We start from the raw sequence: 25,802 nt of genomic DNA, 5'->3' as shown, positions 1-25,802 counted from the left end.
TAAGTATGTCTCACTCAGATCCCCCAGCTTTCATGGTCATGGTCTGATTTGAGGATGTAGCAAAGGCAATGTAGTATTCTTTCATTTTCATTATCTCATTATTGTAAATAAACTAAAACAGTCTGTTATTACTGCAGTATGGGCTTCTAACCCTCATCCTCCCTCCTTCCACTTTATAATCATCATCGTCATTCTCACTCAGTCTACAAACCCCGAATTCAAACACAAAAGTCATCATCTTTCTGACACAGTCCCCCTCTTCATCACCATCCTCATCTTCAGCATCGCTCCTCCAGTGAATATAAATGTTCTCTCTCACAGAGGGCGCAGGCTAAGTGTTTCTGGTTTCCTTATCTAAAAGGATCTCTATCCTGCTTTAACGAGGCACTTGACCTCCCCCGGCGTTTTCTTACTCCCCGAGTGACGCAAAAAAAAGTGGGCTGGCGAAGCGCTAACTGCAGTAGTTTAGAGGACTATCGGTGCGCACTGAAAAATCACTAGTCAAGCAGACTTCATTTAGAGCGCCTTTCTTGGATCAGTCGTCTCTCTCTCTCTCTCTCTCTCTCGGATGTTATATCAGTGCAAAGACCTTGCTGGCGGAGATACCGGGATGTGTACGGATGTGTGCGAGAAAGACAAGACTGACTTATCCTCAAACTTGTAGCAACCTCCTCCTCCATTCAGTAAGTTGAGAGGTTGATGAAACTTTTCTTGAATGAGTATCCCGCCGCTGGCTGGCACATCTGGACTCAGGGTAGTCGGGGCTGTCAAGTCCAGCGCCAACTTTTAGCCGGACCTGACCTGACCCCCCCTCTTTCGATTTGTTCTCCCAAAAGTTTGAGGCGGAATATTGGACTTTGAACTCTTTAAAAAGAAAAAAAGAAAAAAAAAACTTTTTTGTTTCTTTTTTCATATTTACAAGGCACAAAATGGAACACTCAGCCCTCAGAATAACATGCATCTTGGTGGTTATCTGTCTCATGGATAAAAGGTGAGTTGAAATAAATAAGAGATGTCTATATTCAGGCTACGAAAGTTTAAAGTAGTTTAAAACACTTTAATTTATGACTGTAGATTTAAAAACTATATATATATATATATATATATATATATATATATATATATAAAACAGTAGCCTGAATTATTTGTTATCAATAGGATATAGTGAATAAATAATGATGACTTTAACAACATGAAAGCCAGTTTTCATTCATGGAAGTAAAGGTTAAATACCCCCACACTGTTGTTACTGACACGTGTGCTTAACTAACACCAACATATAAAAACATAAATCAAGCAAAATGAAGAATGAACTCCTTTTTATATATACTTTCAGTATCTGGTTCAGATTATTTGCTTTCTCATTCGTTGACAACATTAAGTAAAAAGTTGCCCTTTGAAAAGACAGTTGTTGAAACAGGTCCACTCTCAAAGCAGGAAACACAACAGGTAGCAACAGAAGCCAAACTGGAATCACAGAGGCACACAGTTCAAAATGCAACACCGCCAAGAAAGTAGGACACTAACATGCGAATGAACATTTGATGTGACAGCAAGCTGTGTTTATGATTGTGATTGATGTTCAAAGCTGGTTGCTTTTTCTTTTTGAGTCTGTTTCTCTGATACAGAGGCTTGCAGAATAGAAATGTGTAGAAGTTACACATAGTGACGAAACTGAAAAGAAGTATGCAAATTTACTGCAGCTGTGTGTGCGTGTGTGTGTTTGTATGTTACTGCACATGCCTCCCTACACCTGGGTATTTGTGTGTGCATGACAGGATATGCTTTAGCTCATGTGTGTGTATAGATGTGTGCGTTCCTCACTGCATGTCCATCTGTGTGTCTCAGTCGTACAAACACTGAGATGCACAACCTGTGTTTTCCTTGTAATGATAATGAAAAGAAAAGCTGTGCACATTTTAGCTCTCAAGCCATCATCAGAGCAGCCTGTGTTTCCCTGTTAATGCTGTTACTGTTTCTCTGTGAAGTCGAAAAAGAGCTTTGACAGCTGTCAGCTGAACTACTGTTGTTCACGTGATTGATCTGCAACAGAAGCAGGAGACAGCTGAGCTTTAACACAAGTCTCACAGATAAAAAGTCTGAAATTATATGCTAATGTATTTCCTGTGGAAATTGTATGAGGCAGGTAAGTTGCTGTTTTTCCCTGTGTGCATGTAAAAACTGCTACTAGCACAGTAGCTCACACTGAAATCTGAATTAAAATGAACACTAAATGCAGATATTCATGTTTTAGGGCATATATCTAAATCAGCATTTTATTGTAGCTTTATAACTTCAGAAACCTAAAATGAGGCAACATTCCTGTAAAATCACCCACAGGACCCAAGAGGCATTTCTTTTTATTCACTGTCAGTCACATTGGTTATTTTGCTGCCAAAACATGTCATAGTCAACAGTTGTAGCTCTCTTTGTATTTTGGCGACTACTTTGCATGATCATAAATTGAATCAATCTGAGAAACAAAAAACAAATAGGTTTGTGAGTACATTTCTCCTTTCGTCAGCATCTGGAGATGGTTTTACAAGCGTTAAGCCACATTATGTGTATTATTGAGGTTTTACAGCAATCAACTATACTGGGGACCATCAAGTCAGGGCGCCTGTCTGGTACTGTGGGAACTGAGTGTTGGTGTGACACCCAAGGAACGTTAACACAAACCTTACCAGCCCTAAATACACTTTAAGAGAGCAACAGAACAGAGACAAAAGGTTTTACAAGTTGCATGTTTGTCTTGTCAATAACCTGACTCGTGTGCTCCATGCAGGATAGACTCCAATGAAATCTTGGGCCTGAAGCTCCCCAACATTGACCCAATCCTGAACGCCAACACAGTGTGTCTCACACTGCCGGGGCTGACACGGCGCCAGCTGGAGGTGTGCATGCGGAACCCCGATGTGACGGCTTCAGCAATCCAGGGAATCCAGATTGCCATCCACGAGTGCCAGCACCAGTTCAGAGGGCACCGCTGGAACTGCTCCAGCCTGGAGACTCGGAACAAAATACCCTACGACAGCATAGTCTTTAAAAGAGGTCAGCTATATCGTCACTGTATAAAATATCTTATAGAGATGGGTCTGATGTATAATATCATTTGAAATCACATTTCAGTTTCTGCCTGTCTTGCAGACATTTTGCATCTGTTTCATGAAAATGAGTTAAGAAATTCTGGGAAGCTGAATTTTTATGTTTTTAAAGTTACAAAATACCCATTACAGAAAACTTAACAGACTTGTATTGTCAAAGAAGGACTTTAGAAGATGTTTTACATTAGGCTACAGAGGTGAGATGTCACCACAGGCTACCTGCTGAAAAAAAACAATGAACCAAGTTCAAAAGTTTGGCCTTCAAACAGACTGTGGTTTCATTCTCAAACACACTTTAAAAGAATACCTTGAAAGGATAGGCTTAGAAAGATTAGCTTCCACAAAGATACACGTCCTAAACAAGCGCTGAGATAATATGCTGTAATTCTTCAAACAAAACCATAAAAAGAGATAATTTTCCCCATAGTTACAGTTCTTGAATGTTATCTCACAACAATAAAGACCTCCAAATGGTTAGGTTATCTTTAGTGACTAGCAGACTGATATCTACTTTCTAACCACCTCACTGTGTCGTCTCAATAACCTGTACAAAAGAGCAGGTAACTTCAAAAGCAGTTAGTCACCTCTAGATTACTAAACCTTGTGGAGATCAGTTTTCTCTTAACGCTTTGTAGTGTTTGGAGCTTTGCAAGTGAGCCACAAAGGATGAAAGAGGATCTTTAGAGTTGGGAAGCCTTTAGATGGACTCATCTCAGGCAATTGACTGGAAAAGGAATCAATTTCTTAGTAACCTGAGCACCTGGTAAAATGAACAGCGCTCAGTGTGGTTGGTAGTTTGAGTTTTAAGTTGACTTCCCTTCTAATTGCACCAAACAAGGAAGCAGATAGTGGTCTACACTGAATTACTGAATTGGTTGAGATTATCGCTACATTCCATTTATTTTAGCTTGAAGTGTATAAAAAGTTGTTAAAAAGTGTGAAAAGCAGCTTTCTGTAAATATCCTCCATTGCTGATGGAATCCCCCATCATAAAAAACAACCTAACTGATTCAGTGTGTCAGATTTTTCCTGGAGAGGTGCTGCAATACATTTTATGTCTTAATCTGTGTGCAATATAATCATGAAAATGTAGTTTTTAACTAAATTAAATAGCCTTCATGGAGGGCTTTATATCCTGTCACCACCACAGAACTTTAACAAAAATAAAAGCAGAGAAACCCCTCTAAACTACAGTATATGCTTGCACACCTCTGGACGTACTTTCACTCCTCACTGACTCATTGAAAGGCTGTTTGTCATTATTAGTATAGGCAGTTGCTAGTTGTCTGGCATCCCTGGTTTGCCTCGGGTGCAGAAACTCCAAACCACTGACATAAACAACCTCTTTAAATTAGATGATTCATCTGTTACATGTTGATACGATTCGCGCCACAGAAGCTAAAAAATTGATGCAAGCTAACATGCTGCAGCCATTATTGCGTGCAGCTACTGGCAGTACTTTCATTGAGACAGATTTACAGTCATGGATTAGATGGAATTGTGGAGATTAGCACAAGTTTTCAGTATAACTGCTGAACATGGTCTCACACACACTGGTGTATGTCAGTATGTCATGGCAGTTCATATTGTATAACCAAAAGTTTATCTATGTTTTAAAAGCAATGTTTACACTACAACACAATTCTAGTAAAAATGACACAACTGAAATTAAGCAGGATATTGTTTTGGTGTCCAACTTTACTACGTCAAATCAGATGCTGTTTGGATCCTCTCTGGCTCTGCCACGGATCTCTCAGCTGATGGTCTGTAATAACTTTTATAGGCCCATGTTCATTCCCGTTTAGCTTGCATTAAAAACTAGGCTAAAGAGGACATCAGGCGAGACATGGATAGACAGAAATAGGAGAATCTCTCTCTCTTTCTGTGTCTTTCTTTTCCTTTCCCTCTCTTTCTCTGTCACTGTGTCTGTGTCCTCCCTCGCTGGGCTGCTCCTAATGCTTTTACCTCCCTTGCCAGTGCAAGTGCTTGTGAATTTGCTCTCAGCACTTTCCCAACTCTCGGTGGCAAAAGCATAAACCTGTTTAGTCGGTTTCTGTAACACAAAGTGACAGTTTCCTTTGAATCTTTAATTCATTTTGCCACTTCCTCTGCCATCAGTTCAGCCGGGCGTGCCGCAGCCGGTGAATTATTTGTTAGATTGATTTGTTCCTGAGTCGGGGGGCCTGGCTCAGAGCAGGGCTGGAGCTAAAACAGGCTTTCTATGTATGAGGATGTGCCTAAGTGCCATCACTCTTGCTTCCCCCTCCTTGTGTGAGTCAAGGTGGGGGCGGGCGGGCGCAGAGTATGAGTTAGTGAGTCAAATTATATATGTAGTGAGTGCAATTTCACTTATTGTGTATGTGCATTTTTTTCTGGTATCAAACCAAAAACATAATTGCCCTTAATCAGATGTTGAACATTCAATCTGCTATAATAACTCAAAGGATTGGTTAACTACTTGTAGTCATTTTACCTCAGCTCTATGGAGCGTCTTTAAGGTAACTGTGTCACCACTTTTGCATTTTCAGGTGCAGCATGAAGTTGTTTTCAACAAATAAAGCCCAGATTTGATTACTTATATTCAGGTAGCCAGAAACAGGACTCTAAATGAATTCTGCAGCAACTGTTTACATACAAAGTCACTCTGTCAACTTTAAAATTGAACTTCAGACTGTCAGTTGATCTGTGGGTAAATTTCTCTTATAGTCATAGTCATTCTGCTAACTATTTGTCAGGTGTCACAAAAGCAAAGAATTCCAACATGATAGCAAATGTGTCTCACAAAAACAAACTAGCATCAACTTAAGTTGAATATATAAATAATGAAGTAACATCAAACATTGCTAAAAAGGGGCAGTTCCAGTTATTAGCTTTTTATTTGACTCCAACAAGCTGCCTGAATCATTTCCCCCTTGAAGCACAGTACTATAAATCCTTAAGTGGTTTCTTTTCATGTTTTCTTTACAAGTTTCCATTATAATCTTCACTGTTTTCTACACCAGTAAGTGACTGCCAGCAGGGCCTCTCTTATACGAACCTGAGGGTACCATGCTCACAGGCAGTAAGCCGATATCCAACAACAAACACTGTAGAGGGTATGGGTGCAAACGCTGCTGTCACACTTCATCCTTCAATATTCACGGATTCCACAATTGGACATGGATTTTCTTTGTCACATAAATATATCAACATGGATAGGATGAATGTGTGTGTGTGTTTATATTGCCAGTGTGTATTTATGTGTGCAAGAGAGTATGGTAACATTAGTCTTCAGTTGTGGCTGAGTTGTTTGTTACATGTGCCGCATGCAAGTTCAACTTTCTTAAGGAGAAAAGGATGTGTTTAGCTGTAAAGGCAATAGCAGTCACACGTCATATAGACAGATTACATGCACACAGTTGTTTAACCACCTCTACATGCAGTAGTCAGCCTGAGCTAATTTGAAGTGATTATAAGGCAAAAGCAGCGGTATGGCATAATCTGTTTCTCTAAGCTAAACACATGCACTTAAAGCACGGTAACAAATAGTTTGGTCTTAAACTTTCATTGTTAGATACGATATGACAAAAACAGATCAAACTCCAAGTATTTCACACCACTCGTTCAACCAGAAAAGTAAGTCAGTGACCAAGTCTGCCAGTCACCCAGGGCACAATGAAATGGAAATGGAAAGATCCATGAAAGATGGAGAGACACTGACAGAGGGATGCATACAAAGCCTGAAATGCATCCAGTGTGGCTCAGGGCCTATGATGTGTGTTGCAGTGCTGCAGCACAAATTCAGAGGCTATTTCACTACATTTTAACTAACTTACTGAATAGGCATATACATGTAAGCAGACAGCATTGAGTTTCATAGCTGAGTGTCTTGTATATAAGTAGTAGGACAGACAGAAGGAGACACAGCCCTGTTTAGTAACAGTATGTGAGTCCTCTGATGGGAGTGGTGAGGGTCTGTTCATGTTCAGCTGGTCCACAGAGACAATGTACGCAAGTGTTTGGAACACTTAATTGCTATTGTCCCAGATGTTCCCCCTAGTTTTATGAGATTTGGCATGTGTGCACATAAACGTGTGAATAAACTCTTCAGTGTATCCTTAACAAAACAGAGGAAACTCTTTACTACAGCCTTGCTGAGCATATGTCAAACAAAACATGCAAAGCAGCACTGAAGTGCAAACTCACTAAGCATTATGACACAAGTTGCTAACAGAGAAATTAAAAGATTTCTTCGTCTTGCTCGTTTAGCCGTTGTTAAACTGAGTTTTAGGGCTAGGAAAATCACTTTACATCTTAACATTGTATCCAGCAGTTTTACAACCCAGCTTTAATGAGGGAAATTAAATAGTTCTGTTCTATTCTGATGTTATTCAGGTTAAAAATAGAAAATGCACCACAGCTAAAAAAAAAAAAAAAACACTTGTAAGCAGCACCACAGTCAAAGTTATCTGAATATGCAGATGTCATTGTCCATCATACATTTCTCTGGTAATCTTCTCATTTCATCTGACAGGTTCATGACATATCCACACTGGTATGTTCTGCCTGCAGGTTATTGAAAAAACATTTTTACATAAACTCCATCCTAAAACACCCATAATGCCTCTACTGCGGCTTCTTAAAAGTAACATGGCACATTCCCAAACACTGACACAGTCCTCGTGTCAATCAGCCAGTCCTCATGCTTATGTCATTTTGGACGTAGCTATGAAGCACTCTGTCAGTTTAGAGAGAATCAATTCCATCCTCTATGTTTTTGACTGAGCTGAGTTATGACACTTTTTTAGAGAAACTATCCCAGCCTCTCCTCTCTAAAACTTTCATTCCTGATTGTGACACTTCCTCCACATTCTGCTATATATTAACACCACTATTGCCTCCCTTTGCCCACAGGTTTTAGAGAGAGTGCCTTTGCATATGCCATTGCGGCAGCGGGTGTGGTGCACGCGGTTGCCAATGCCTGCTCCATGGGCAAACTGAAGGCATGCGGCTGTGATGAGAAGCGACGTGGGGATGAGGAGGCCTTTCGCATCAAACTCCACCGCTTGCAGCTGGAGGCCATCCACCGGGGGAAGGGTATGGTACATGGTGTCATGGAGCACTTCCCCGCCGACCTGCCAGGACCCCAGGACTCCTGGGAGTGGGGTGGCTGCAGCCCCGATGTGGAATTCGGAGAGAAGTTCTCGCGGGACTTCCTGGATGCCCGTGAGACCTACAAAGACATCCATGCCCGTATGAGGCTGCATAATAACAGAGTTGGGAGACAGGTGAGTGTGAAGTGAGAGGGTGTGAGTGTGTGTGTGTGTTACATACTCATATATTTGTTGGTTTTTCTTCAAATTAAAGTCCACTGATTTTACAAATTCACTTCACTCACTTCAGTTTACTCATCACATGGGACACCACTTGATGTCAATTTGGTCGTCGAGGGAGCTCTACTGGTCAGGGATGCTCTAATGAAAGATGCTGTCCAGCTGCATTATGAGCTGGACCTGGGACTAACTGTCAGGATTAGGTTGCATCAGCTGTTCATAAATCTATTACAAAGATAGAACTTAATGTCCCTTCCAGGTTCTTAGTGAGTAGCAGCAAGTTTAAAACTAGTGACTTACTTAGGGCTTAGTTGGTTGCTAGGAAACATCTGTAACACTGTCCAATCAAGAGCATGTTAACAGGAAGTTACTGTAGCATCACAAGCTAGCATTTCTATATGGCATTTTTATATATTTTAAGCACATGTGTTAGAGTGCTACTTCCTCCAGGTTCTTACTGCTCCAGTTTTGACCTTTGTAGGTTTAAATCTCTCCGTCATAATTTTATGAAATCACCAGAATGTCCCATTAAATTGAAAATAAGGTAGTTTGTGCAAAAAGAAGACCACATCACAACAATTACAGCTTAGATCAGTTAAACTGAGTTGAGTCTATCCCTCTATGTATCTACAAACCTATGAGGGGAGTGAAACACAGTTAGGTACATTATCTCCCTCTGTTAATGTAAATATTACACTATCTTTAATGTAATTTTAAACAGGTGGAAAGTGCGTAGGTTGAGTGCTACTGAGGCAGTGATAACATTACAGTCCACAACACAATCTGATCTAAATGGCTAGTTACACAGTGGCCTGTCATCGTTACACTGCTGTTTATTTCTGCTGGCTGAGACTGTTTTTGCCTAGGCTCCACTTGCAGTAAGGGTTACTCTACGGTTACAGCATTGCTTTTTTTGAAAATAATATGAATCAGACTATGACGTTAATCAAAACACTGTATATTTATTTCAATAATTCTGACAAAAAGTGATTCAAAAGGGAATTAAATGTCTTTTAACAACTACATTTGTGTTCTGTACAAACATCAGCAACTACTGTAAAAATTCCAGTTCAAACACTTTTGCTGAAGAGAGGATACATTGTTGTTTTTCCTGCAGAAGAGCTGTATAGAAAATAACAATATTAATGAAGGAGAGACAGGGTGTGAGTCCGTTTACTGGTTGCTAGTGCTAGTGCATTTTATTTATATGCACAAGAAGGTAGGTTTTGGCAGTTGATATTGCAGTTATAGCAGTTAGAGAAAGATCAGCTAAACACTTTTCATTACATAAAAAAATAGTTTTAGAAACAGGATATCCTTGGAAAAAAAACATTATTCCACTTTCACCTTTTACCCTTTTCCAGTGCAAAGCAAAGAGAAGTATGTGTACTGGTTAAGGTGACCACTGTGGGAATTTCCAGTCTGAATCTTCTTTTATGCATCAGAGTTGCCTCAGCACACAGCCTTGGGGATTACATTAAGACATACAGTATGTCTGGAGTAAATTTCCACTTTATTCAAACTCTACAGTATGATATAATAGTAATGTCTGAGTGATGCTTTGAAAACATTCACTTGATTGATGATGATGTTAAAAAAACAACATTAGCTTAAATGGTGGCTGGTAGCTTTATTATTACATTATTATTGTCGAATTATTATCAGATTAATTGAATAAAATACATATACAGATGCAGTTGGCAGACAGCATTTACATTTTGTGTGTTATTATTATATCCTCTGAGCAATATCATTCCCTGGATATGTTGTTTCTTCAGGGAAAAGCCTGTAAATTCTCCAACCCTCATAAGATTTAAAACATTTACAAATGAGTCATTCTCTGACAGATAGGGGAAGTTGTCAGTTTAGACTAACTTTGTTCTGTTATGATGGTGGACATGTGCTGGCTGTGTCATGTCAATTAGTGTCAGATCAGTCAGGATGTCAAAGAGGGTAATGGCACTCAGCATCAGAAAGCTACAGTAGCTTGCAGCTGAGAAACAGACTTCAGACACCTATGATATTAAAACGTACAACTGTTTCATTATAGTTACATAGTGGGTATTTTTGGTATTTATGCCAGGGTGCAGCTCAATGCTCCTATAGTTTAGAAACTCTCTCAGTGTAATCTAAACATCTTTGAACTAACTAGTTTCAAAAGTGCTCTGCCTTAGGCAATGCAAGTGAAAGATGTAAATGACAGCGATAAGCCTTGACGATGTCCAGTTCTGTGGTGGAACAGAGACAAGAAGCGACCGTAAATTGCTCATTGTTCCCTGTTTCCTCCTGAGTAATTTGGGCCAGTATCTTTCCATCAGTTTACTGCTGGTTTCCTTGATTATGCAGACAAAACACAAATGTGGAGCGCGTCAGCCGAACTCAACGACAGCTGGCCTCCCTGCAGTAGCTGTAATGGTAGAGACAGTTAATAGACGTAGAACTGGTGATATAAATCCCAATCAGTGATGTGGACACAGGAGTAAACTTTGGGTGGGGGATGATATGACACGAGTCATAAGCCAAGGACAGAGAATTATTTGTCTTTTGGGTCCTTTTCTTTGTGTCTGGATGGAGTAAGTAAGGTTAGGAAACTTGGTAACTTACATTATCACAGTGTGGCTTTATGCACATTGTCTTTATTCTCTTCTCTCCTCTTGAGGCCACATGCTCTCCAATAATTAGACCCTTGGAGGGTGGCAGAGACTTATACACTGTCTCACATCCAAAACATCCCAGGTTCGACCCTGTTTGTCTTTCTCTGTCAGTGTGTCGTGTTGCAGCAGTGCATCCTGTTGAAATGCCACTGAAAAAGATGCTGCTAATTCTGCCTTCAGCACCTGCAAACTCAATTTTACAATGGCATGTGATGATGGTCATATATCATTGTCACTGACTGTTGACTTTAAATAATAACCTTTTACTGAGACATGATGACACTAATGATACTCATTTTTCTATTATCATCATTATTGTTATTATTACTATTATTATTATTATACAGAACTGACAGTACAAATTTATTGGGGTGTTGCTGTATTAGAAAAGGTCAACTTTAAGAGGCACAAACAAATTAATGGCAAAGTCATAGTTAAACAATATTAATAAGTTTACAAAAGTCCCCCCATTATAAGCAAGTTCATGAAAACAAGTCAGTTCCGCCATTTGGCAGGTGAACTGCCCTGGAGAATCTTTCAAAATCAGAATATGTAATCATACCCTTTAAACTTTAAGAAGTATAACAGTAGCCCAAAGAAAACAAACTATAACTGGCACTACTTAGCTTCATTTTAATTAACAGTTTGATCTTTCCAGAATGATATTTAGAAAGGCTAAATATTGGCTCTCAGATTTCTCACAATAAATTTTGCTTTTCCTGTGCCAGGCTGCAAATTTCCAGCCAAGCAAGCTGAGGCATCCATCAGTCAAGAAAAACCTTGACACAAAACCATCAACATCAAAGAGCCTATACCTTGTTTTTGGCAAAGATTCTGGCTGTGACTAGCTGGGACTTAGCCTGATGACCTTGGTAGTTGAAGTGTTTTGCCTGAAAGATGTGTATATGTATATATATATATATATATATATATGAGCTATATATATGGGGTACATATATATATATGCATTAATGGGTACATTAGCATGCCAAATCAGTTTTCACATAGAGCTGCCCAGATGGGTCGGTCTTGGGACTTGTTACATCTCACCACAGGTCAGAGATTACAGCTTGAATGAGTTCAGTGTATATGGGGTGGGGGGGGCAGAAAGCAAACTCACTATGAGTCATTGCTGAGCTGTGATACGGTAAAATACCACGCACCTTGATGACTTCAAATGGTATAGAAAGCCACAACAAAGTCCCTCTAAGACCTTAAGACACACACAGGCACACAGCCACACAATCACAGAAAACACTGACACAGGTGGGGCCTCAAAATACTGCCTGCCCTTCCCATGTCTCTTTCCTCCCACCGACCCACCACCTCACCTCCCTCTGCCCTGCTCCTTCCCTCCCCTCCGCCCCCCACCCCCTCAACCCCACTCCCCCCTCTCAGAGAAGTAGTCTTTAGGGAGAGGAATGCGGTGGTTTTTTAGCAGGGCGTGCATGTCGCCTCATGCCCACCCCAGGGTTCTCACGACGTCCCGTCTTGTTTTTAGCCCTAATTAGTGGCTGCTGGCAGTTTGGAAACAGATGTTTAAAACCCTGCAAAAGATTTTAGACTTCAAACACCACGGCGGAAAGTAGAAAGAGATTCGCCCTTCCTTCCTTACCCTCTTCTCCCTCTACTGCTCTGCCTCCACCAAAAATCTCTCCAGCAGGGCTGATTACAGAAATAATACTTTACACTAAGGAGGCACAAGAAATTTCTGTTGAGGGGAGGCTTATTTACATATGATGTCAGCACACCATACATATGTAAAGTTCAGGCTTTAGCAGCTGCTTGTTTACACAAAAAAACTAAATATTAATATTAGGAAGTAGGGAAAAATAGTTATTTAACAAGTAAAAAATACACAAGCATTGTCATTATTGGACAGAACTCTTACAAACTAAACATGTAAAAGCACTATAAATTAAAGTATTTGCTGTCTTAATATTCACGGTTCTAATATGAAAGTTGCTTTACAAAAGTGATAACTGTCTTTTAATTCAAATGGTTTATAATTTTTATTTTTCTCCAGATTTATATTAATTGATAATTTCATAAGCCAAGTTATACAAATTCTACATTCATTTTTCTGTGACGATGCACCATTCAGTTCAGTCTATTGCTTAGCTGCAGTGAATGAAAACACACCACTGCACAGTAGTTAATAAGAGCAGTTTTAAAGGCTTGACAACATGTTTAAAGTGGCTGCTTATGACATGGAAACACTTCACCGGGGCAGTAAAATTCTTGGCCAAGTTTTTTTTTTTTTTCCTGAGTGTTTTTCTCAATCGTTTAGAGAGCACACCTCAAAACAAACGCTTGGCACGCTTTCTTATGCTCATGTTGCAGAGCTTAGAGTCATGCCGAAGTTCAGGTTGAATCCTGTCCGTTCACTAGGCAGGTGGTGACAATGCTGGCTATGCAACAGTCTGCAGCCGTGTTACTGGCAAGCATCTTCTGGTAATTACAATTTACCATCAGAGCCTGACTTCAGGGGAGTAAGGTGAGATTGTATGGCCTTTTTCAGGAAGGAAACTATACATTTCAGATCCTTTTCACCCCATTTTGTACATTTGGCAATTCACTGTTCAATAATAGTAATCATTTGAACATTTCAGACATTTGCCCTGAATCTCTCTAAATCATTTAAAGGGTCATGCTCATGATGGCATTTGTATCTTAGTATTTTGGTGACTCTTGATTATCTCCACAATGGGGATGGAGGTTGCATTGCTAGATTGCTAGAAGGACAACAGATTGAAATCCAAACACACACCTCCTGCTATGTGCTATGATACTGCGCATCAGCTTTCTCTTAGAAAAAGGTTAATTGACTTGTTTCTGACATCAACCTCAACTGCACCAACTGATAATCTACTAATATAACTCTCTGTGGCAAAGAAAAAGACCTCTGTCACTCACACCTGATGTTTTCAGGAAATCAAAGACCTACTTTGTGTGTGTTAAAGCACAACACTGCTTCACCAGGGGACTGAACATACTGTAAAAGCACTATAAACCATAATGAATTTGAACAGCACCCCCTCTAGCTTGATCCAAACCAGCAATAGTAGGACTCCTGGATCCTTTTATGCCTAATTTAACCCTTGAGCGATGATAAACTGCTCTGGAGAGCTCATTCACGTTAATTCATTGACTCAGAACCCACACGAAAAGCAAAGTGTGTTTGATCAAAAATAGCAACATTAGTGTGGGGTTAGTCCTGTGCTCCTCAGAGGCCAGTTCATATCATCAGTGGTGTGCAGAGCATTCCTGAGTCCTGACAGTACAGAGGCAGAGCATTTGATGTGACCCACCACACACTGTACATGCACATATGTACACATGCATACACTCATGCCCACTCTATCTTTAACAGCTCTTTTTCTCCTTTACTCACATACACACTCACACAACACAGAGCAAAATGTTTCATCAGTAAATGCTCAGCAGGTGGAAGTGCTTACGCTGGTAATAACATTTTATTAGATTCTCTAAATGAGAGCTGTGGACATTGTGTGCAATTAACAGTGAGTAAATACACACGTGCACACACACATTCTAATGTAGTATGGGTCTTACTGTGTACTGTGGATATGCATTTGCTCTGTAATGGCATGTCATTGTGTTAGTATGTATGTGTGTGTATTTGTCTGTGTAAGCGTAATTGTTCTTTTGAAGCAAGGCGTTTGATTTGTTTAAAGTGATGTCTGGGCTTAATGTGCTGCTGTGGGATTTGTTTGTGTGCTTTGATATCGCCTTGGCTTTCTGCTTGGCTTTAAAGGTCCTTTAGTAGATTGTCTTTGAACTGACAAACACAAGGCATCGTGCAGACTAGTCTGCTGTTTATCACCGAGAGGGGTCGACTGTGGGACACACAGACATTAGATTAGGATTTTCCCAAAAGTGGTTAGTGGTGATGACACAAGGATTGGCCAACAATTAAATTCAATGAACCAAACAAAACAGAGAATAAGGCACAAATTATGCTGGTGCAGTGAAGCTGGTTATGACTGGCAGTGAAGTTGCTCAACTACTGTGCCTCCACATTCTCAACATGTACTATACTTACTTAGGTTGCATATAGCAAAAGTGTTGTTTATTATAAATGTGGATTAACATTGACAGGTTGCTTGTGAATAGCCCGAGATGGGGATCGTAAATTCACAGCAAGTTACACAGTGTAATACATTTTTTTAACGGCACGGGACTTTTCTACATCTGTGTTGTTGTTTATGTCATGCCACAGGACTTTCCCTCTTCCAAAAAAGATATTCTGTAAGTCATCACCCACTCCTTCATTACCACTGAGTCAGAATTGACTCAGCCAAATCTTGCTATTTGGTCAGGATGACAAAATCAAGTGTTACATAGGGTAACGCTTCACTTTTGGCATACTAAAGTCCTGGATCACAGTTTTCATCATGACAGAGATGAAACAACCACTTGCATGCAGCAGATGAAAAACTGCCTCATGAAGTTTGTAAGCTCTAGAAATAAATCACTGTAATAATAGACTACTGCTAAAGGGAATGTGTTAACCATGTGCAGAAAAATTCTACCACAAAATAAAGAAGGGAATATATTTGAATTACTAAAATAACAACCTGTCAACCAATGGCTTCATCAGGTGATGAGTGAGAATACAGTAGTCCTGGTAGTCAAATACATGTAACCATAACTTTTCTAGTTCACCTCTGGCAGGCAATCACTTTCATGTCATCATCTTCACTATCCATCCTCACATTTCCTATATTTTGATTCTGTCTGCTCACTAAAGGGAAAAAAGACAAAAAAAAGAAAAAAAAAGAATGGACTGAGAGCCATTTTCAACACCAGGTTGTACAAGCCTCTGATCTTTAGTTTACTTCATCACTCCTCTTCATTACACAGTAGTCGTCTCTGCTCTACTCCAATATGTTGTACTTTTCCCCAGTGTACTGTATTGTGTAGCCTGCAGTCCTAATCTGCCACCAACATGTTGTATTTGATCTCTGTCTGGGGTTGTTTTATAGACGCCTCTGTCTCACTCTCTAAGCCAATTAAAACTTGCCAGATGTTTGTCTCTAACTGTGGTCCACCATTGACTTTGAAGCATTTACATCTCTGTAGTGTACATGCTGCGTGAGCCAAAGTGGAAGTAATGGAACTGAGGATATAAGCAGGTTTCTGTCTTTATATCCAGTAACCCATGTTTTCTAAAGATAATCATTACTTGTTGCATCTAAAAACCATCAGCTCTTTCCCCTGTTTTAACACAGTGACCTCTTACTCAAACACCAACCCCTACTGAGTCTCACATTAACATGTAATGCCGCAGCTAAAAGAAAGTGTGTTATACAAAGAGTTCTTTTCAAGCAAGTTTTTTATAGCCTGTATAGAGTGAAGAGTAAGACCCACAGTATTTGTATATTTTCCCCTCACACCGCCAATAATAGCTGCTGGGAGGTTAGATGGAACTGCTGATTACAATCTAATCTCAATGGCTAATAGCAGCAGGATATGACGACTGAGCCTAGATAGAGTACACACAGGTGATTTGTAATAACACTGACACACAATCTTTCACACACACACACACACACACACACACACACACACACACGTTTTGTGTATCAAGCGGCACAGGGACAGCAAAGAGATAATCCAAAGATCAACCCCCCCCCCCCCTCCGCATTTACCGTACACCTCCTTTCAACTCCATCATCCAGCCCTCCTCAACCAGCCCTCCTTGCCCATAGGGCTAGTTGTCAAGATCCACCACAGGGCAACAATAAATCACATGCATCGGTTTTCATCCTTTTTTCCACAATAGTCAAGTCAGATATCGTAAACACAGACAAAGAGGCAGACACACAACATTTTTCTGTGTTTTCTCTCTCTCTCCTTTGTTTTTATTACACCAACCATAGCCTCAGGTACTGATGAGAAGGAACAGGAAGAAACTAGAAAATCACAACCCTTTCATCTGATCATTTATCTAGTCTAATCAGCGATCAAGAACTGGAAAAATATTTAGAAGATTAATTTGGAAGTTTACTATAATTCAGTAAAAACTAAAGACCTTCTAAAACAGAATAAATATGCAAGTAAGTGATTTCAGGTTCCTTTCAGTGCATTAGCTTTAAATAATGCACTATACTGTACTATAATGCAGCTATGTCATGCTTTTGAACTTTGGTCGGATAATTTTGTCAGTTGAAATTAAATTCAGTGCAGTGTTGTTTTTCACTGTGTCAAGTTAAATCAGGGGCACTTCTGCTCTGTCTTTATTTGTACTTGTACAAAATGTTCTTAACTAGTGTTTCCCCTGGCTCTTTTGCCACATGGAGCAGCACCTCACATGTCATACTGACAGAGCACTTCTAATATAGCAAGAGCAGACAGCTTCCCTATTTCCTATTACTAGTTAAAAGTCTGGATTGTACCTGTTTGCCTTTCAACTACATGTCAAAGGAACATTTGACATCCCCCCAACACACACACACACACACACACACACACACACACACAAAGTACTTTTCACCTGGAGATATGTTCTTTTGTTGAGGTTTTAGAACCATGCAATCTTTTTTTAATCTCTGCCCATTCAGAGCACAGGGTGTGCAGCATGCCTCGTGTGTTTAATGGATAATTCCACCCTAAAACATAACTCATAGATGTTATTCCTTTGATGTTGAATTGGCAGATGTGTTGAATCAATTGCGTTGGACTTTAGTTGAGTAGCAACAAGTTGTAAACCTAACTGGCTGTGCCTGACAGAATGAATCAAACTTCTAGGATGTACCATTATCCATTTATAGTGAAACATAATGAATAACATCAGAAACCAGAAGCAAAAATGACCTTAAGCTAAGAGTAAAATGGCAGATTTCACTAAAAAATGTTTATAATTTTTTAAACACTTCTTCTAGTCAGCAACTTTCAATTTTACCAGCCGAAAATCATTGCTCACTGGATGGTTAATTAAACTAAGGCGAAGCTCTAAGTTAGTTGAAATCGCTGTCTCTGGCTGACTTTCCAGTTTACTGTTTTAAAAGCAAGAATCTTACAAAGGGTTTTTAAATATATGTTCAATGGCTGCATACTTATGGTGACCATATTTTCAAACCTCCAAACCAGGAACCTTAAGCGTACCACACGATTCATGCTTGTGCACTTATATGTGCTTATGCAAGCACCATGAGTGTCCTCATCAGGATGGGGAACAATTATTTCAGCGTTTTAGTGTTTTTTGTTTTTGTTTTTTTTGTCAGCACCCTGGACACCCAGCTTGAAACTTTTGGTCTTTTCAGATGTGTGGTCACCATATACATAGTGTGCATGAATGTTAATGTATAATTAGGAAAAAAAAGGTTGTTTATCTTACATATTTGTCTGTATGTATGTTTCACTTTTAACTACTGATGCTACTGTTAGCCTATACTCTGTGAGCATCCAACACCAGGATCATATAGTGGAGAAATATTACAAAATAGATGTGCTGGTTGTGAAAAGAGCTTTATTTTTTAGCATAGCTTTTAGTCTCACAAAATGTAGTTATTGAACAAATGCTCCTCAAGTAGTTAGCTTGCTATACTAAGAAGAAGCTTACCTTAGAGCAGCTAAAAACACTGTTTTTATTTTTATAATTTTAGTTTTTGGAAATATGGAAACAAAGATACCATCCTCCACACTCTTTAAATGCAGCTCATAGTCTAGCCCTGCACACATTGCTGTGGCATACGGAGAAAGAGGAGAGATTTAGCAAATGGTCAGTTGAATTTTGATGCATTCTGAGCATGAGGTATGGAAGCCAGGCGTGCTGAACTACAGGAAAGCAGTGGTTTTGTGGGGAACACAGTTTTTGTATGAATATTTTATACCCTGATACTCATAAAACTGTTTGAGACACAGTGCTGTGGTTCATAATCTCACAGAACAATTTGGCTTTTTATTTTTCTTTACCCTGCTACAATATGAATGTCATTAGAAATAACACTTTTTAGCTGTTTTGTTGTTTTACTCTCCCTTGAAAGCCTTATCCTGTTGTGAAAATACCATCAAACAGTAGCAATGTGGATGCAATTATGACTCCTAGGTCAGTTTGTCTCCTTAAGGTTTAAGTGGGCTAGAGCGTTTTATGATTACAGACTTTGCTGTGTGTTTAAGGCTGGTACGTTTGTGATTCTGGGGTTGCCTCTGCCTTTATGTAAAAAACTGAACCAAACGCTGCAATCTGAACTCAGTGCAAGTGCTGTTTGAGCTATTATAGTGTTGTTTACTATAAAGTCTTACAGCCTGTAGTATCTCCTCACCACTGATCACAGTTTCTTTAAACTTTCCTCCCAAGACTCTCAATTACAGAAAACCATGTTTATCTAAAATGTATACTTTTTAAGCACTTTCTATCATCCTAACACATATTATGAACAAAACATCCAATGATGCAAAGACCGAAAACACTTTGCATTCTTTTGCATGATTGTTATAAAAACCAATATCCATGAGCATAGTTAAATCTGTGCAAACCAGTATTTCTTTTTTTTCTTTTTTCTTTTTTTTTGTCGCTCTGGATGGATGCATCATAATCTTCCAGCTCCACAGGTTTTGCAGTAGTAACCTAATATATTTGATTTATTTGATCCCTTTTTTCTTTTTTTAAAACTATGACCAATCCCTATTAACTTTGGCTCTGTGGCAAACAGAGTTTTCTCTCACTGTACTTTTCACTCACTCATTCCAAACAGATGAGTCAAGTTGCTCCATTTATCACACTTTCTTTCTCTCATCTACCTCTCTGCTCATTCATGCCCCAGAAGAAAAAACTTTTTTTTCCCTTCTTTTGACTCAGTTGGGAAACCCGATGTAGATCCTGAAACGGTGTCTTACAGTGTGCAAACCAAGCGCAGTACTCAGTATTACAATAGCCTGCTCTTGCCCCCTGAGAAGGATGGAGTCTAATGAGTAAATACAAGGTATCTTATTTTTGGTCCAAACTGACCTTGACTTTGGGGGAGTGCTCCAATTAATAGATACATGTCAGATCTATTCCATCTCTACTTTTTTTCCATCTTTGAGCACCTATACAGCCACATACCATTTTTTAATGTCTGCCATCTTTGTCTCATGATGTGTGGATGATTGTGTTAGTGAGTAATATTTTGTGTGTGTCTATGGAGGTTAGCATTACTGTTAGCACATGTATGGAATGTGTTGAACTGTGCTGCATATGTGTGTGTGTGTTGTTTGGTGTGTGTGTGTTGATAGGGGTGGCAGCAGCAGCATCTGTCAGTACTCTGGGTGGCCTTGTGCTCCTGTTGGTAATTGGATCTTAAAGTTTAGGATGGGTGAAACACACAGACACACATACATACACTCATACATCCACACAGCCTTGAGGAACAGTACTGGGATGGACAGAGTTTATGCCATGTGGGAAGCACCTGTGTGTACGTGTGTTTGCTTGTGTGTGTGTGTGTGTGTGTGTGTGTGTCTACGTGTGTGTGTGTGCCACTGACAAAAGGTGTGTAGGTCTTGCACTGTTGGCCATGCTCTAACAGGACACTGTTGAAATCTAAAACATTTTTAGACCTTAAAGACCTTATTTAAGAATTAATTGTATATGGTGTAGTATTTTATATATCAGAGCCTACAATGAGCCTTCAGATGAACAAGCCCAACTTGATTTCATTCATCCATTCATTCAAGCTGTTTCCTGAAATATAAAAAAACAAAAAACAAAACAATAAATCATGACATTTAATATTCACAGGGTTCAAATGGCCAGCAGCAAACCATTAAAGTGAAGATATGTAAATACTGTAATGCTGCAATGCCTAATGTGCCACTACATGTGGGTCAGACTCAGAGTTATTCCCTGCTGCCAAAAGATGAATAATGACAATACTATCTGTTTGGATAATACCTGCATCCATCTGTGTTATTTGATATCAGTATGTTTGACAACTGGCTCAGAGTTGGACCACCTGGTTTTCTAAATGTGGGACCAATTTCTTCAGGGCATTATGTGTCTTTCAGTTTACAATGGAACAGTTACTTAGAAGACTAAACAAATCAACAACAAAAAACACTGAAGTCAAGCCAGCAGTGTATGAAAACATGCACCCTGAAACATACTGTAACTGTATACAGTATATTAAACTTCAAATGTAACCAGTGATCAAGAAAGTTATTAATCCCCATTTTCTTTCTTCCCTCCGTCCTCTGACTCCCCTGCCTCTGCTCATTTCCTCATTCCATCCCACTCTCTCTTTTTGTGTTTTTTCGCAGGTGGTGCTCGACCACATGAGAAGGAAATGCAAGTGCCACGGGACGTCTGGGAGCTGCCAGCTTAAGACCTGCTGGCAAGTCACCCCAGAGTTCCGTGTGGTGGGCTCAATCCTCAAAGAGCGCTTCCACATCGCCACGCTTATCAAGGCTCATAACCGGAACACTGGACAGCTCGACCACTCCCACCACAACAACCACCACAGCCACCACAACCACCACCACCATCACCATCATCAGAACAACCACCATCACCACCACCACACACATCGGCGGCGGCCAAGCATCAACGAACTGGTCTACTTTGAAAAGTCGCCAGATTTCTGTGAGCGGGACCTGGGGTCGGACTCAGCTGGCACGCAGGGCCGGATCTGCAACAAGACCAGCCCCGGCATGGACAACTGTGAGAGCCTGTGCTGCGGGAGAGGCCACAACATCCTGCAGCAGACGCGGAGCGAACGCTGCAACTGCAAGTTTCACTGGTGCTGCTATGTGGTCTGTGAAGAGTGCAGGATAACAGAGTGGGTCAGTGTCTGTAAATGAAGAAACAAGTATCAAAAAACTAAATAAAGATAAAACAAAGAAAAAGAGACATTTTTAAATAAAGACTATTAATTTGAAAGGGGAATATGACTGTAATATATGTGCCCCATACCTTTTTGCGATGGACTGCTGTTTTCCAGAAGAGCAAGGACAGAGTGTGAAGCAGCTGAGCCAGCAAAGAGATAGATGTGCATGTTGGTAAAGAGTGTGCACATGCAGCGTATGTTGTAAAGCTGCCACAACCCAGAGAGCTTGGATGTTTACTGCCTTCCTCTTGAGATTAAGGAACATAACTATATCAGATCAATATCTGAAAACTCCAAATATGAAAACTGAGCTATGAAAACAACTGAATTTTGTTGTTTCATGAGCATGTGTTGACTGACGTACAGCTGCATGAGATTCAGGTGAGCAAAGAGGAAGTTGAGAGGAAGCAGTAGATTGCATGCAGAAATAAAATAATATTGCTTCATAGCACCAGTGACATATAAGGTGAAAAGGCTGATGTCTGCATCCCATGAAACTTTAAAAATGGGAGAAGACACCTCAAGAGCATACTCTATACAATAGTTCCTCCATTATCTATGTGATAACTTACAGCATAAACACAACCATGTTACACAGCATTTGCTATCATGCTATCTCCGTCTACCACATACAGATACACATACATAAACCTTTTTATACATCAGGGTTCACAATGCACAGGATTTGACATGGCACAACACATTTGTAGCACAAAAGGATTTAGTGCCTTGTTTGAGGGCAGTTTCAGTTGTAGGGTTTGTAGCAGATATCATGTTACACCTAGAATACATCAGGGGTTTGTCTGGTTCAGATGACACTCTGTAGATGTAGCAGTTAATCATATCACTATGTTGTATGCATAATTCTAACTCTGATAAAAGTAATGGCATCACCCAATGAAGCCATTTTAGTAAAGGAGACAGAGTCCAACATCAAGTTCCAGGTCAGACTGGACAATTTAAATGGGAAATTTGTGTGAAAAGGGGCAAGGCAAAGGACATTACAGTAACACTGAATCAGAGGGACTGAAGCTAAAGCTAATCAAAAAACTGATCTGGAACTCTGTGTGTTGTGTTGGTGCCACTTCCTAGGATTCCTCAAATCAGACCCTCACAACCGAAAGCATTTCCTCTCCTCTAATAGAGGAATGTTTAATTAAATTCACACAAATCAGCTTTCAGTAGAGTAAGAACAAGCACTCTTCCTATAAACTCTAAGATTCATTTTGTCCATTTGAAAATCACTATTTGCAAACCACAAGCTTGTGCATTTGTTTTCAGACCTCCCTAAAGCACAGCACAGACACACTGTCCCACATTATCAAAAATGTACCATGTGCGATCTGTGTCTGTGTGTGGTATGTAATGTAAGAGGCCTGTCAGAGTACACAGAGTGCATGGTAGAACTTAATTTAACAGTTACGGTTTTCATCTTCAGCATCATCTGAAGAGCATTGTAAATAAAACCTAATAATGCTGCACAAATATCAACAATAAACTGAAAGTGCCTCAGGAAACTGAGTGCACATGAGCAGGCTTCAGTTCCTCACTCTATAAACATCCTAAGTTGTCATCAATCAAAGTGTTTCCTGTTTTGTGATGCAATGTACTGTGTGCAACACTGTAAGCTTCTTGTAATATATCTACACTTACCTTCTTCACACTTCTTCGATGTGTACAACAGAGATATGTCAACTTTAAAGTATATACATAAAAAAGTTGATATGGATTTCTGCCTATGCACATGTTGAGGATCATATTTGGTTTCATGTAACTTGTATGAGTGAGGCTCCTTATCAGACAGTGTAATTTATTTCAAGAAAATATGTTTGTGTGTTAAAAGCAGAGGACAAAAAAATCTGGGATTATGTTTCCAGTGTAACAGATTATTTTGATTCTGATAAGTAGTTTGCACATACAGAACTGTGTCCAGGAAAACTCTGGGAAAATATCAGCAATATGCATTTTTTTCATGTCATAAAGTAATGTATGTATGTATTTTTATGTTTTAATATGGTTATTATCTAAGTTATTTTATTTTTGTGGATAACTTAATATTTGTAAAACATTAAAAAAGACCACAATATTGAAAGGGGCTTTAATGTGATGAATAATAAAATACACAAAAACAGTGGATTTGGTAAGAGAACTGTTTCATGTTTACTTTTTGTATTTGTCATGAACCAGCTGTGATTAATAAAGCAATGATGATGAGGGATCTGTAGGCCCAGGTAGCTGTAGTAATAAACAGAAACAGATCACACAAACTTAATGAGCAACTTTGTCAGACTCTATTCTGATATATATTTGATTGATGATTTGATGATTTCTACTACATTTGCCAAGTAAGTTAACTAAGTAAGAGTTCTTAGTTAAGTTTCTGTAGTTTATTTTTTTTCTTTTTTTTGGGAACACTTCCCATAATGCTTTGGGGGAAGTAGGAAGTATAATGTTGTCATGAAGCCATTTAGCTGTGGGCTACAACTTGAGCTCTATATTTGTTTACATTTTGGCAAAGTAACAGGATTAAAAGCATTTAGCTACAAGAGTTCTTGATTGCATTGTACCCATTACTGAATACTGCAACACTGGATTAACCTGACGCTGAGGAGAAGCTAAAAAAAAGGGATAGTTTTCAGGTACGTTTTGAAGTTATGATGATCGTCTTTATTTATGTTTTCAAGTAGATTTGTGGTGGACAACAGAGATAATGACATCTGGTGTCTCAGTCACACTGAAAAGAAACGCGTGTTTGTGTAATAATTTGACTGAATTGACGCGTTAGAGTCCGATGGAGTTTATGTAGGCAAGCTAGCTAGCTAGCTAGGTGATTAACGCAGGTGAAACTAACGAGCCCGCGTCAAGATGGACGCCAGCTGGCGCGACAGAAGCTGTTGGCCAGATGATCTCTGGAGAAGTTTGACACTAAACTACAACCAGTTAGTTGTAGTTTAGTTTTCTCGTTACCTGTTCTAATGTTGATTTAGCTTAAGCTATCCGGTTTGTTGACATACACAAGCAACGATGAAATGAGGAAATCAATGATCTTGACGTTGTATGGTCGCAGTAGAGTTATCATTGGACGTTATATCACGACTAATATCATGTGTTTGTACATGAGGAATGGCAGGTTAACATGGAGGACGACATTTGGATATTTTAGAAGCTGAATGGTATCCCCCTCCCATTATACACATATACAACAGTATGTGCTACTGTTTGTGTCTGACTATTTTGTCTAAATGTTTGTTTTGTGGAGTTTAAAATGTAAATCTTTTTTTAAGGTTAGGATCTATAAAATAAAAATCAAAAGACCCTTTATGTGACATGGGTTTATTTTGGGTCTCTCATGTCAAGTGTCTCACATACTTAAAGGCCTAAGGTCTTTGCCAGAAAGCTCAGATCTGTTGTGGAGGAAATGTGCAAGATTTTGTTCTTTCTGAGGAGCCTCCGATCATCACTGGAATACCTGGCCTGCATACTGTAGTTGTAGTTATCATTGTAATTCATTTCAACTGTACATAGACTGAATGTTATTTGAGTAGCCACATGATATACTCAGACCAGATAAGACCACAAGTTTGTGGTCGAATGTAGACCCTCCCTTACCAGTTGCTGCTTGCGTGCAGAGAGAAATCCTGTTGAGTGTCCTGACTCACTTATATATTCTGTGCCCTGAGGGAAGTGATGAAGTCACCAAGTCAAGTGTAAGAATGCAAGAGATACATTTTCAAAGCAAACAGATGTGCAGTAAAAAGGTGCTATTTCAGAGTCATGCAGTTCTATTCTTATCCAAACATACTGCTTACATTCAGAGAGGGGGAAAAAAAGCTTTCATTTGCTACTCCCGCCTCTCTCCCTCTTCTCTGGTGCACCATCTGTATGTTGAGTTTAGCATGC

General features: G+C 39.5%; 1 protein-coding gene and 1 long non-coding RNA gene across 2 annotated transcripts in view; both read left to right on the top strand.

The window, feature by feature from the left end:
- The window catches only part of LOC127142384 (uncharacterized), a 90,348-nt gene that overhangs the window by 42,042 nt on the left and 22,504 nt on the right, over window positions 1–25,802 (top strand). The window lies entirely within an intron of this gene.
- wnt10a (wingless-type MMTV integration site family, member 10a) lies at window positions 481–24,051 on the top strand. Its single transcript, XM_018704838.2, has 4 exons — window positions 481–991; window positions 2,786–3,051; window positions 7,998–8,371; window positions 21,337–24,051. Exons 1-4 carry the CDS (start codon window positions 930–932, stop codon window positions 21,874–21,876), a joined length of 1,242 nt encoding a protein of 413 aa, XP_018560354.1. The 5' UTR covers window positions 481–929; the 3' UTR covers window positions 21,877–24,051.

Source organism: Lates calcarifer, linkage group LG1 (genome assembly GCF_001640805.2).
Source record: "Lates calcarifer isolate ASB-BC8 linkage group LG1, TLL_Latcal_v3, whole genome shotgun sequence".
Lineage (NCBI taxonomy): Eukaryota > Metazoa > Chordata > Actinopteri > Centropomidae > Lates > Lates calcarifer.
This window is presented reverse-complemented; position numbering and strand designations above follow the sequence as displayed.

Bases quoted from the DNA above. Each gene is read 5' to 3' on its own strand.
- wnt10a (XM_018704838.2), top strand. From the start codon at position 930: ATGGAACACTCAGCCCTCAGAATAACATGCATCTTGGTGGTTATCTGT. The intron at 3,052-7,997 runs GTCAGCTATATC...CTTTGCCCACAG, and splicing joins CAGCATAGTCTTTAAAAGAG to GTTTTAGAGAGAGTGCCTTT. The intron at 8,372-21,336 runs GTGAGTGTGAAG...GTTTTTTCGCAG, and splicing joins ATAACAGAGTTGGGAGACAG to GTGGTGCTCGACCACATGAG.